The 13,821-nt window shown below is 40.9% G+C and overlaps 1 protein-coding gene across 1 annotated transcript in view; it reads left to right on the top strand.

The window, feature by feature from the left end:
• The first annotated feature begins 10,983 nt into the window (after positions 1-10,983).
• LOC125456314 (testicular spindle-associated protein SHCBP1L-like) overlaps positions 10,984-13,821 on the top strand; it is a 57,999-nt gene continuing 55,161 nt past the window's right edge. The window contains exon 1 of the mRNA XM_048539343.2: positions 10,984-11,093. Coding sequence (XP_048395300.2) covers positions 11,055-11,093 — 39 coding nt within the window. The 5' untranslated portion in view covers positions 10,984-11,054. The remainder of the gene's footprint in view (positions 11,094-13,821) is intronic.

Raw genomic sequence — 13,821 nt, 5'->3', positions numbered from 1 at the left:
TGTACTTCTGGCTGCCGGACCAGCCCCACCAGATCCCTGGTCGGAGGCTAAAACCTCAGCCAGATAAGGCAAAGGTACTCTTGTCCAATGCTGTTCCCGGGGGGCGCACGTGGAGGTTCGACCAACACTACAAGCGACAAAACTACGTAGAAACGTTGCAGTGACAACTACACAAGCAGGCTCGTAGGGATACCCCACCTTACACAAGCCGTAGTTGCATCCCCCCAGTCAAGGTGGATAGACCCATGGTCTAAATGAAATGTCAACTATTGCATGTCTGTTCTACTGTACTTATGTATGCGTGTATGGGAGAGTCTTCCTTTTCAGGTCCCTCTGTTGGCCGATGGCCGGCCCATGGGACAACATACGTTCAGATAAATATTTCTTGTTCGTCCCTTATAGTCGTAGGTTTGATGGGAGACTGGAATTCTTATCCTTGAAAATGGCTTTGTTAACTAGGAGAATGAGCTCTTCCTTGGTAGCAGTCTACTTCAGTACCATTTTCAATACAACTGTACAGCTTATTAAAATAATTGGCACAAGCAATTGCAAAATAATGACTACAAGGGATACGATACAAACCCAGGGATGTATGTTAGCATTTAGTCACCAGTTCCAAATCCTGAGCCACTAGGGTTTGGATTATAGTACACTCCTAACAGTCTCTTTAGCCTAATGGATTTTGACAGATGCATTGACCCATTCGTATTCCAAACTGCTTTGCTTCTTCTGCCAACTGCTCCCACCATGTACATAGATGCGGCATTTGGGGAATCTTTGCTTGGGTATGTACCACTGGCAATGCCGTGGTCCTTGACCCATGTAATATCACAGTTCTCACAATGATGCAGGCCACAGACAGGGGTGATGTGAACAGCATCTTCAAAGTACAGAAGCATGTCTCGAAGATTGCTGCAGAGCTGAATGTCAATGGTCTATGTCTGATTGTGCTGACGAATGGCAAACTGAGGTCCATTTCGGAGAGATGCTTGGAGGGTTCGATTTCGAATGCCCGTATCATAGATATTCAGGAGGCTGTAAGTTTCTTGCATGTTGTATGGAACGTGCAAAAGTAAGATGATGATCTTTTAGCTTAAACGGCTGTCCTGTAGTCAGTGAGCAAGAGATGTCTCTGAGACCCTGAGAACTCTTAGTATTTGTCCAATTAGTCAAATTGGTTATTCAGGTGGGGACCAAATTATTGCAAAGCGCCAGAAGTTGCAGCTGGACGTCAGTTAAGGCCAGTGACGCAATAAAGGAGCATAGCTCAACCCTCCAGATTGCTCTGGTGTTGTCACTAACTTGGTCATAAAGCTGGTTGATAGACTGCTGCATAGGCTTGATCAGGGCGATGGTGTGGTTGCTGATTCCTGCTCCCCGAGTACTGAGGTTTGTGGCGAGTTGCTGAAGATGGAGGTTGTCTTGTAACAGGTAATGGACTTTTTCCTCATAATTGGTTAAATTGCTCATTGAGGGCTGCTAGATCAAGGAGTTAGCAAATGCCACTCCTGCTGCATACCCGGCTCTTGCCATTTCAGCAAGTCTTCATTTGGTTCATCTATTTTCTTGGTCCAACTAAACTATGAGCCTTTGTTGAAGAATCTGTTGGCAGAGAGTCAGAACAGTTTTTTGTTTTATTTTGGGCAAGGAGTGGGCAGTATCAGGTTCACCTGGATCAAGAAGTGATTCTTCTTTAGCTGGGGGTTAAAAATACTTGGGATTCTATTTCATCTAAGACAATGCCATTACCCAGTGTATAGGTTATATTTTCATCACAAGAGGGGCTAGCGGGGGTTGGTTCAGATATGGGTGGTTTCAGTCATTGTCCTACTTGGATCTGGGTATTGCTTTCTATCAGTACAGGAGTGCTTGATTTCTCATTTGGTGCATTTCCCATAATGAATGGTTATATTAAGTGCTTTAATTTTCATTACTGCTGCCTCTACAGAGTTGAGGCTTCTATAAAGGGTCTAATTTATTACAGGATGACCCTTTTTTATAGTGCATTCTATGTATTTGTTATGTTATTACATGAATGCATTGAAATTCAAAATTCTGTTTACAGCCCCAAAGTCACTGACAATTCTTATGTATTTAAATTCCTGAATGCTTTCATAGTTGTTCTTCAGTGTTGTTAACAAATGGCTTAATAGGTTGAGACTGCCTTAGCCATCACTGCATCTACAGGCAAATTCAGAAATCTGTATTCTTATCTTAAAGACTAAAAGTATCCATCCATTCCTCTTCAAGTGGTTTAAGGGGTCGGGTGAAAACTCCTGGACAGAATTATATCGACTGTCACCCTTCCTCCTGTACAGAAAAAAAAGTGTTGTATTTAATGAAGGAAAAGCCTATCTTCTTTGTATTTTTTTAAACTCTTGGATATCAATTTTCTCAGATTTTAGAGCATATCGGAATTTCCAAAATTCCAAGTTTGCTATTACTTAGATTCGCTCAAAGTACACTTACCATGAGCAAATCTTATTATCTGGAATTAAAGATTAACTTGGTGTTAAAACAATATTTGAAAAGTTCTCTCTGGTTAGAAAATGAAATTCCAAATGTGATAATTTTCCATTCCAAGAGATCAATTTTTACCAAGCTTTACAATCCAATTTTTAAAATCAACATTTTGTCACAGATTTTTGTTTTAAACTGTCACTGATAGTTCCTTAAAAAGATATTACATTAACCATACATGCTCCATACTGACACAGACACACATCCCAATCACCATGGGTTCCCAAAATACAAAGGAAACTCAAAACATTCCCAGATCTCAAGCTCCAGGGAATGAAAACACAAACATGAAAAGACAACCCTCAACCACCAACTAACATGGATGCATTCAAACCAGACCACAGAGTTAACACTTAGTTCAATGAACACAGCACCAAAAAGCTGATCTCTCTCCCTGATTTATTTTTTTTTCTCAAAATTTGTCAATTGTTTTATGTGATCACAATTAAATGCCATTAAGTGGCAACAGCTTTTCAGTTCTTTGTCCATTTTACCCACTCAACAGGTTTAATCAAATCAGGCCCATATATGCCAATTGAGTTCCTTTTAATGATAAGATCATTGAATCCCTGCAGTGTGGAAACAGGCCCTTTGACCCAACAAGTCCACACTGACTCTCAGAACATCCCAACCAGACCAACCCCTTAATCTACACTTCCCTGAACACTATGGGCAATTAAGCATGGCCAAGCCACTTAACCTGCACATCTTTGTACTGTGGAGGGAAACCCACGCAGACACGGGGAGAATGTGCAAACTCCATACAAACAGTCGCCCAAGGGGGGAACTGAATCGGGGTTCCTGGCGCTGTGAGGTGGTACCATACTAACCACTGAACTGCCCTAAAGAAGTTTCACTTGAGATGTTATTCCCCAATTTGAACAATTGGTTTAAACCAAGATTTGCCCATTTTTGTTCCAGAACTATAAACCCTACCAGTCCCTGCGTCCTGCACTGCTTTATGCAGGGGATTCCATCCTTCTTTACAAAGGCTAACCGGCTGTTACTTCCTTCTCAGAAGTAAGTTCATCTTCACTTTTCCAGAGGGACCGTTCTCCTCTCGCAGAAGTAAAGCCTCTCAACTAAGGACGCTATTTCTTATGGCCTCTAACCCAAAGGTGACTTAAGCCCCTTCTTCCCTGGAGGGGATTCTAACCCCTTTCCTAGGAGTTTTTATTTTTATTACTGCTGCCTGCTTAGGGAATTTAGGGGTCTCTATCAGGGGTCTGAATGCAGCGTTGGTGCCTGCTGAGGTCACAAATCCCCATCACGCCCATACTGTCATATGATCATGCACTACCCCTAATGCGTATCTACCACCCATATAAGTGTTCATTCTTTATCCCGAACAATTCTCAGGCAGCACTCACTGTTACTCCCTACAGTCAGAATTCCTTATTTCATCTATCTTTGGAGTCCATCGCACAAAATATATTACTCACTTTCTTTTTTATCTTTAAATAGTGCCCGACCTGCCTGTCCATCAGAGGTTTTCATTAGGGCTTACTCTGCTGCCAGCGCCCCATCCAATTTGCTTGACATACCGCCTTTGTGCTCTAGTTCATTTGGTTGTTTTAACAATGGGTGTCACATCTTACAGAGAAAATTGATGTGGACTCACTCTGCTTACAAGTTGCAAAATATAACGTACTCCCCCTCATAGCAATTCTATGACAGTGGTCTCAAGCGGAACGCTCTGGCAATCTGTAAGAGCGACCTTCTCGGAAGCAGTAACAACTCACAGATGGAGGATAATAAAGTGTGAAGCTGGATGAACACAGCAGGCCAAGCAGCATCTCAGGAGGACAAAAGCTGAAGTTTCGGGCCTAGACCCTTCATCAGGTCTAGGCCAGAAACGTCAGCTTTTGTGCTCCTGAGATGCTGCTTGGCCTGCTGTGTTCAGCCAGCTTCACACTTTATTATCTTGGATTCTCCAGCATCTGCAGTTCCCATTATCACACTTGGAGGAGTTCGTTTAAGCGAATCAGGCCATTTATTGCAAGCAGTTACTGGTAAATGCATGCAAAGGGGAAAAAAAATTAACCCTTTGATCCCTTAAAGTCCGAACAAAACTGAGGTGTTTATCTAAGCAGTTATTCATGAATGCATGGGAGATGTACGCATCAAAAATGACAACTAACTCTCTGATTTGCCTCAAAATAATGGTTTTATACCAATTTTACAGATAAGTTTCCTTGTAAAAAGTTACATACTCATCTCTGTTGAATATTCTGCTCTACATTGCAATGAGTACACATTAATAAGTTATCAAATCAAGTTGAAATCTGTATGCATGATGATATCCAATCAAATGTATTTATGAACATATTACTGTTACATATTCACAAGTATATTATCCAATGAAATTATTATATGTTCACATCTTCTGAGTGTATAAGTATGTACTTTGGGATTATCAAAACTACTTACTGTCCTCTTACACCCTTTAAGTGGTAAGCTCAGAGAGGTCATAATATTGAGATTGCAGAACAGTCGTCCAGCCAGTGGGTTTGGTTGCAATGTTTCGTATCCTGCTAGGTAACATCGTCAGTGTGCCTTCAGTGAAATGTCAGTATTCTGTCCTGCTTGTTATTTATGTGCCTCAGTTTGCTGGGGTGGTTGGTATTTCTTCTGGTTTTGTTTCTCAGTGGTTTACACTTAGGATCTAATTCAATGTGTTTGCTGAAGGAGCTCTGGAAGGAATACCAGGCCTCCAGGAATTCCCTGGCATATCTCTGTTTAGACACGCCAGGGAATTCCTGGAGGCCTGGTATTCTAACAAGAACTCCATCAACAAACAAATTGAATTAGACCATGTGTACAAACCACTGAGAAACAAAATCAGAAGTAATATCAACTACCACAGCAAACTGAGGCATATAAATAACAAGCCGGACAGAACACTGACACCTTATCAGAGGCACACTGACGATGTTACCTAGTAGGGTGACGAAACATTTACAATCAAACCCACTGGCTCAGCGCGCATGTGTACAACCTCATCCACAATCCGAGCTACAAATCTTGTCAAAAACTTTAATGTATCATAATACTGAAGAATACTTTTGCTGGTTTAAATCATTTTTGAGAGATTAAAAAATATATTGGTGATTTTCCTGTCTTATGTATGGTGCATTTCGAAGCAAATTTTGAAGAGGAGATACATTCAAAATGTAAAAATCATTATGTTCAGAGTTGAAACCAAAACACCTTTCTTAATTCGCATTTTGGTTTATGGTGCAGGCATCTTTTGTACATCTGTTATGGTAAGATCAAGTTTAATACTATGGAAGAATATATTAATCCAGAGATGTTGATTTGGCTCAAGCTGATTTGATATTTTTTGCTGTTGAAAATGAAAATGTTTTCTTGCCATTAATGAAGGTTTGGTTCATGGCCATGTTTAATTTTCCTGAGAATGCCTTGTCATCTGCAATACAGAAAGAACATGAAAGATTTTCCACAGAAAGGACATACTGGCCCTGGAGCGTGTCTGGCGGAGATTCACACAGATAATCCCTGGAATGGTAGGTTTAACGTATGGATCCTGGGATTGTATTCATTAGAGTTTAGAAGGTTGCGGGGAGATCTAATAGAAACTTACAAGATAATGTATGGCTTCAAAAGGATGGACGCTGGGAAGTTGTTTCCGTTAGGCAGGGAGACTAGGACCTGTGGGCACAGCCTTAGAATTAGAAAGGGGTAAATTTAAAACAGAAATGAGACAACATTTCTTCAACCAGAGAGTGGTGGGCTTGTGAAATTCATTGCCACAGAGTACAGTGGAGGCTGGGACGTTAGATGCCTTCAAGGCAGAGATCGACAAACTCTTGATCTCAGAAGGAATCAAGGGCTACGGGGAGAGTGCTGGAAAGTGGAGTTGAAATGCCCATAAGCCATAATTTAAATGGCGGAGTGGACTTGATGGGCTGAATGACCTTACTTTCATTCCTATGTCTTATAATATTATCCACATATTGTTGGAATATATCTTAACTCACAGACAATTCAAATGGCAATCTTAGAAAACAGTGTCAACTATGAGACGTTCTAAAAGTTGCCAGACTTTCGTGAAAGATTTATGGACCAAAATCCATTCTAGTCATTAAGGTTAGAAAAACGCTGTGCTTAAAAATTTAGGATTTCATTCTTCCAGAGTATGAGTCTTATGAAGTCATCATATTAATGCAGTTTGGTCACCTTGGATCTAAACATATGGAAAATGCCGCCTTTCAAAATACAAGCTGTGGAACTGCACCAGTGCTTAACTTCATTAACCATGTTGTTTGGTAGCATGAAATTCAATGCAAGATGGTGTATAGGATGGGCCAAAGGGTTAAAAGCTAATAATGATATTTGACAGCTGTGAGCCCTGTGAACATTCCTTTACAGGCCGAAGACAGCACCAGTAGCTTGTTTTTTCTGTAGCTGTGTTTTCTGTAACAGACAGTAGTTTTTTCTGCTGTATCTGTTTACTTTGTTCTGGCTTTTAGTGACACTGTATAAGAGAGACAGAGTTTTGTTCCAAGTCCCTGGACTTCGCTGCAGCTTGGAATCATCAACAGTGCCAGGAATGAACCCAGGCCTCCAGACCAACCACAGATCGAAGGGTCCCCAACCGGCAAAGTGGTGTGGGACTTGTTGCTCTTTCTCTGTTCTTTTCCATATGTTATTGCCACTATATTCATTAATATTACCAGCATAATCATTATGACTTAATAAGCATTCATATTTAAGCAAACTGCTGTTGCCGAGCCTTCTCTTAACTCTACTTAACTGGAACTGAAAAGAACCACTTGGATGCACTCTGTGATCCAAGACAGATGGGTTTACCTGAATGTGAATACTATGCTTATAAATATTGCCAGTTGCGGGTTAGGCATCATTCTTCAGAAATTACAGGTAGAATGAAACTGGTCTGGATAGACATTGGAACTTAGATATTGAGGTCTAGAATCTTTGGTGTTGCAAATAATGCATTGGCTCTGTTGAGGATCTTGATATGTAAATCTATGCAGACCAGAGATAGAAGGTTCCACTGAATTGCCAATACGAAATGTTTCAGATATCCAACAAAGGGACAAATTGACATTTAAGATAGATAATGAAAAAACATGGGATTTCAGGCCTGTTGTAAATATACATTTCATATGAGTACATCACTACATATTCGGAAAGTTGAAACATTTTGTGTAAGATGTATAAAGGGCTAATATTTGCACATACACCAACACTAATTTTGGCATATGGTGCACACTGTTCATTCTTTTTGAAGCATGTTATTTGGATGGAAATAAAGGCTTCAGCTTTTGTGATGGTGTCCATGTCATGTGTCAAATTGGCCACATCATACTATCTGACTGAAGTCTGCAACTGTAACCTCTGTGGTCATCTTTTGGACGTTTTAACATGCTGGTGTGCTTGGTTGGGAGTTTGGAAATGAGTTTGACATTGCTCCTTGATGGTTCTTTTTTCCTTCACATGCAGCTGTGGAGAATTTTGTGCTGCACTTTGGGCTCATCAGAACACCAGACATTTTGCATTATTGTAACTTAATTTTTTCTCATAGAATATAACTTTTGCATGGCATAAAATGTTAGACAATGTTTTGATGAATGAGAAATTTACATTTCGTGCAAGATTTGAATGTTTGCTGACCTTGCTATAGCCTGAAATAGTTGTTGTAGTGTCAAACACTTGAAAATGCTGTGAGCTTGCTACAACTGTTTTGAAATTTTGTCCCTCATTTGTTAGTAATTCGATGGTATAGTCTTTCTGCTTGTCTGAAGTGTTTCTTAGAAAGATTTGCTTGGTGCAGAGGCAATAACCATGGTTATCTATCTTATTAATTAGTCTTGTATGCAGTACCTTATTAAATGCATTTTGAAAATGCCAATACATATCTACTGGTTTCCCCATTTGTATCCTGCTGGTTACCTCCTTAAAAAGCTGTAATAAGTTTGTCATAAATGATCTTCCCTTCACGAAGTATTCCTAAATACTCTAGCGCTATACCATTTAGAGTAGACTGTAACATTTTCCCAATTACAGATGTTGACCTAACTGACTTTTGGTTGTTTATTTTATCTCTCCCACTTTATGAATAAGGGCATTATACTGACAGCTTTCCAATTCTTTGGGACTTTTCCACAATCTATGGCTTCTTGGAATACTACAGACAACGCATCCACTATCTCTGTAGCGACTCCCTTTAAATTCCTAAGACGCAATGCATGAGGTACAGAGGGCATATTGGTCTCATTAGCTTTTCTCATACATTTTCTCGAGTGATAGTTATTGTGTTTATTGTATTGTATTTGTGCCTGTAGCATCTTGATTATTTAGTATTATTGGATTAGTGTTCACGTAATGTATCATTAACCCTGGTGCAAAGTATTTAATAAAGTTCTCTGCCATTCCATTGTTCCCCATTATTATTTCCTGTCTTGTTCTCTAAGGGGACTATGTACACTTTAGCTTCTCAATTACTTTTTTATATATTTAAAGAAGCTCTTACTGTCTGTTTTTCATATTACTGGCTAGTTTTCCCACATTTATTTTCCTCCACTTCATTTTCGTAATTTTTTGGAAAGTTTTAGAAGAACTTTCCTTATCTTCTGGTTTACCACTAATCTTTGGCACACTGCATGATTTTTTTTCTTTCATTTTGATACATCCTTAAACTTTCTTAGTTAACCATGGTCACTTTATCCCCTTCCTGGAACCCATCTTCCTCACTCAGATGCATTTTTGCTCCTATCCCTGTGTAATTATCGTTATTTAAATTTAGCACTATTCTCTCCCAAACTGAATGCTAAATTCTACCATGTTATAGTCACTGTTTCCTAGCAAATCTATTATTGTGTGATAACATGATAACCCTCCCTGATTATACATGAGCAGATCCAAAATGGTCTTGATTCCTTGACTTATTGCCAAGGAAAATGTCCCAGCTACACTGATTTATTCCTTGTGGCTACCTTTGCCAATTTAATTTTCCTCATCTATATTAAGGTTAAAGTCATTCATGATTAATATCTTGCATTTTCTATGTGCCCCTATGGTCTCCAGATTTACTGTCTGTTCTACAAAACAGCTACTGTAGAGGCTGAGAGACAACTCCCAACAGTGTGCTCTTCCTCTTGTATTTTGTACCTCCACCATATGTATTCGACATCATCCAATCTAAGATCATTTCTTGCGATTGTGCTTAGTTCATCTCCACTAACCAAGGTACCGTACTGTGAATTTTGAAATAACAAGGTGTAGAGCTGGATGAACACAGCAAATCAAGCAGCATCTTAGAAGCAGGAAAGCTGACGTTTCGGGTCTCGACCCTTCTCTAGGGAACTCTTATAGCGAGATTACCTGTAGCAAATGAGGGGTTAAAAATATCAAAGAGCCCCGAGAATGATCACTTCGCGTCTTACAGGGTTGTTATAAGTACCTGTATTCTGTTATTTACTCATTAATGTTACATACATATATTTAATACTTGCTCAATTGAGTATCATCGCCCATTTTTCTAATGCTCGTCATGAAGTCCAATGTTTCCTGCTATGTCTACTCCTTTATCATGGGTTTAAGTTCCAGCAGAATTATTTTGGCTCAGACCAGAGAGTCTGCTGACAGTTTGAAGCAAATTTCTAAAACAGAAAGTGCCACTGCAGTCACTATTCGGCAGTCATATCAATAAAATACCGACCATGATTCAGCGTTGTTCTGAAATTGAACGGTTGTAAACCGATTAACTATCACTTCAACAGAACGCCAAGTATTCGGATAACCAAAATTCCTCTCAAGACGTAAGTTTATACTATGTTACCGTGTGAGGGCAGCTAAACGAACACTATGCTCGCCAAAGATATTCTACAATTGAACGTTTGTGCGAAAAAGAGAAAAAGGGATTAAAGAACTGAAACGCAAAAGAAAACTAAAACGCAGCAAACAGCGGAAATTCACCTCTCCAAACAAAACCCTTTGCCCAATGCCATTTCTGGCGGCGCACGTGCCAACCGAAAACTACAGCCTGTCACAAGCGCGCCTTCAAGGATTGCGCCTGCGTTCTGGCACAAGCCAATGTCGCGCGGCTCTTTTGTCGTTGGGCGTCGACTGCGTCGTTGTTATTTGGCCTGTAATAGAAGGTGCTCTCGCGTCGTTGTGTCCTTCTGCCTCGCGCCTGTCACCGCCTTTCTCCGTTGCACCCATTCCGTTCATGGTCCTTGCTTGAGACTGAATCTGCCGCGTGCTGCTGACGGCGGTTGGGGCAACGGGCGAGCGCGGTTATGGCGTCGTGCTCTTCTGAGAAGGATATCGCCTGCGAGGCCCAAATAAGTCCCTCAGCGGAGATTGAGCTGGGTGATAAGAGCTCTGGAGAAAACAGCTGTGTTGGACCCCTGACTTCGTCCCCTCGGCCAGTGAGAGCTGCTCAGCGGGAGATGAAGCGCAAGCCGGCAGAGTCCGAGGAGTTGGAAGAAGCGAATGTTCTGCCGCCGGTTTACGTGTCAACTGTCAAATTCACCCCAGAGAGCAGGATGAACCTGTACTGCGATCAGATTTTAGCTTCTTGCAAGGTACAAAGTGGCAGTGGAGGGAAAGGGGATTTAGGCATCTAGGAGTCTGCAGATTAGCGTTAAGGCATAAGGAAGAAATGGGCTGCCCAGGTGGCCAAATGTGAGGAGCAAAAGGTGCAGCTAGAGTGTAATGCTGATGGGATGGAGGAATAATTATAACTTTTTTTTCATCTTGGCTCCCACGTGTTGTGCACTTGCATGCCAACCTGAAAACTTGCAAAAGTTGGTAGATTATTCTGAAGACACTTGACAGTTTTGAACTGTTTAATAATATTGCAATTTAATCCAGTTTACTGGAGCATAGTTGTAATTCTTAAGACATTTGGAGTTGTTATGAGTTGTCATGTTAGGAAACACACAGAGCATAGAATGTTGCTCTCTGTTTCTCATTTCACCCATGCCTGCACCTGCTGTTCAGAAAGTAAGATGGTATGAACTGGAATTTGTGGTTTCAGGATAATTTTGTGTAGAATACAGACTCAAGTTTTCCAATATGGGAAGACGCCTACGACTCAAGTTATATTGCCGACGCACATTTGAATCCTCACCTATGGAGACAATTCTGGCATGTTTTGTTGAGGAAATAGCAAGAGCTGCAGATGCTAGAGTAAGAATCAATAAAGTATGGACTGGAAAACACTGGGTCAGGCAGCATCAGAGGAATAGGAGGGTCGACGTTTCGGGTTTATACCGTTCGTCAGGACTGGGGAGGGGGAAGATAGCACACAAATAAATGGGAGTGGGATGGTGATAGGTGCATGCAGGTACAGGGCAGTGGAGATTGGTCAACGAGAAGAGTGGGATGGATAGGTGGGAAAGAAGTCAGGCAAGTTGTGTCAGATCAAGGAGGTGGGGATGAGGTCGGGGTGGAGAGATTTTGTGAATACCTTCAGGGTGGAGGAGATCATCAGTGGGTTGCAGTGGAAGAGAGATTCACTGAGATCTTTTTGGAGGCAGGAGGACAACTCCTTCAAGCTGGGCATTCTTGCAAGAGGCTTCACAGAGGTTTTCAGTCACTTGGAGATAGCAAAAACTGCAGATGCTGGAGTCAGAGTCAATACAGTATGGAGCTGGAGGAGCACGGCAGGTCAGGTAGCATCAGAGGATCAAGAAGGTTGACATTTTGGGTTTGTATCCTTCACTGTATTGGCTTCAGATTTTTAAAATTCCTAAACAAGTACTGCTAATGTGCACACCCATCTTCAGGATTCAAATGCCCCTCAGCAGTAAAACTTGAGTTGTAGGCCTCTTCCCAAATTGGAAAGTTTGAGTTTGTACTTTACACAAAATTATCCTGAAACCCAAAATTCCAGTTTATACCGTCTTACATTCAGAACAGCAGGTGCAGGCATGGGTGAGATGAGAAACAGAGCAACATTCTTTACCCTGTGTGTTTTATTACATGGCAACTCGTAACAACTCAAATTGTCTGAACAAAGTTTGTAAACAAGGACATGCTAAGACAGGAGTCAAATGTTTCTACTCCAGGAAATTTCTTTCTGTAGGTATCAAGATAACATGATCAAATTCATGTCGAGTTAGTTATCAATTTTATATTTAGGAAATGAATTGTTTCTTAAATGCTTTCATGTCTTCACTGTTCACTGGTGACCACTAATTTATGATGGGGACTATTTCAGGAGCACAAGACAATCTTAAGTAGAATATGCAAGAATTAGTGGCAGGGTTAGGCCATTCAGCCCTTTGAGTCTGCTTCACCATTCATGAGATCAAGGTTGACCTGATGGTGGCCTCAACTCCAATTTCCTTACCTCAACAGGTGGCCGTTCTTCACGAGCTAAGAAATGAATGCATTCAGCCTGTTTGACCACAGCATAATGCCATTTACTAAATCTTACCTCAACTTGGCTTGGTCTTTTACCTAGCTCACAGACACACAAGTACATTTTTTGAGAGGCATCAATGCAACAAAGTGAGAATTGGGTTGGTACTGCGGTTCTGTGGGTAGCAGTGCTGTCTCACAGCACTAGGGACCTAGGTTCAATTCCAGCCTTGGGTGACTGTTTGCAGTTTGCACATTCTCCCCGTGTCTGCTTGGGTTTCCTCCCACAGTTCAAAGATATGCAGGTTAGGCTATGCTAAATTGGCCCCATGTGTCCAGGGATGTGCTGGCTGGGTGATTAGCCATGGGAGAATACAGGGACAGGGTTGGGTGATGGTTCTGGGTGGGATGCTGTTAAGAGGGTCTCTGTAGACTTGAGGAGTCTGATGGCCTGCTTCCACACTGTAGGGATTCTATGATTCTGTACTGAACAGGAAACTAAGTGAGGAATGTAAACTTCATGTCAGATGCAGGCATCAGGCACCATGGGATCAGTATTCATACTACGACCTTTCTGCTAAGATTCAAAGTGAGAGTGAATTTCTACAGATATTCTCCTGCTTCTCAGCTATAGCTTGAGTGAATGAGTCATGACACCATGGACCTATTGCGTAAATATTATTTGTGTTGTTTTCTTGGTTTAATTTGCTGAATTACGGAGGGTGATGGGAGAACCCCACAGAAATTCAGTTTGCTAAATTGTCTTTAATTCAAAGCCAACTTCCAACTAAAACTAGTCCAAGTATTATCATCTTATAAATAAGTGGATTATTAATTGAAAAAGGAATGCATTATGTAACAGTCATTATTCCTTAGAAAATTTGTATCACCAATTACGTGAAACACGATGGCTGTCTGCCCAATAAAACAAAACAAAATTTTTAA

The sequence above is a fragment of the Stegostoma tigrinum genome, chromosome 8 (genome assembly GCF_030684315.1).
Source record: "Stegostoma tigrinum isolate sSteTig4 chromosome 8, sSteTig4.hap1, whole genome shotgun sequence".
NCBI lineage: Eukaryota > Metazoa > Chordata > Chondrichthyes > Orectolobiformes > Stegostomatidae > Stegostoma > Stegostoma tigrinum.
The sequence above is the reverse complement of the archived record's forward strand: the minus strand, read 5'-3'. Positions and strand labels throughout refer to the sequence as shown.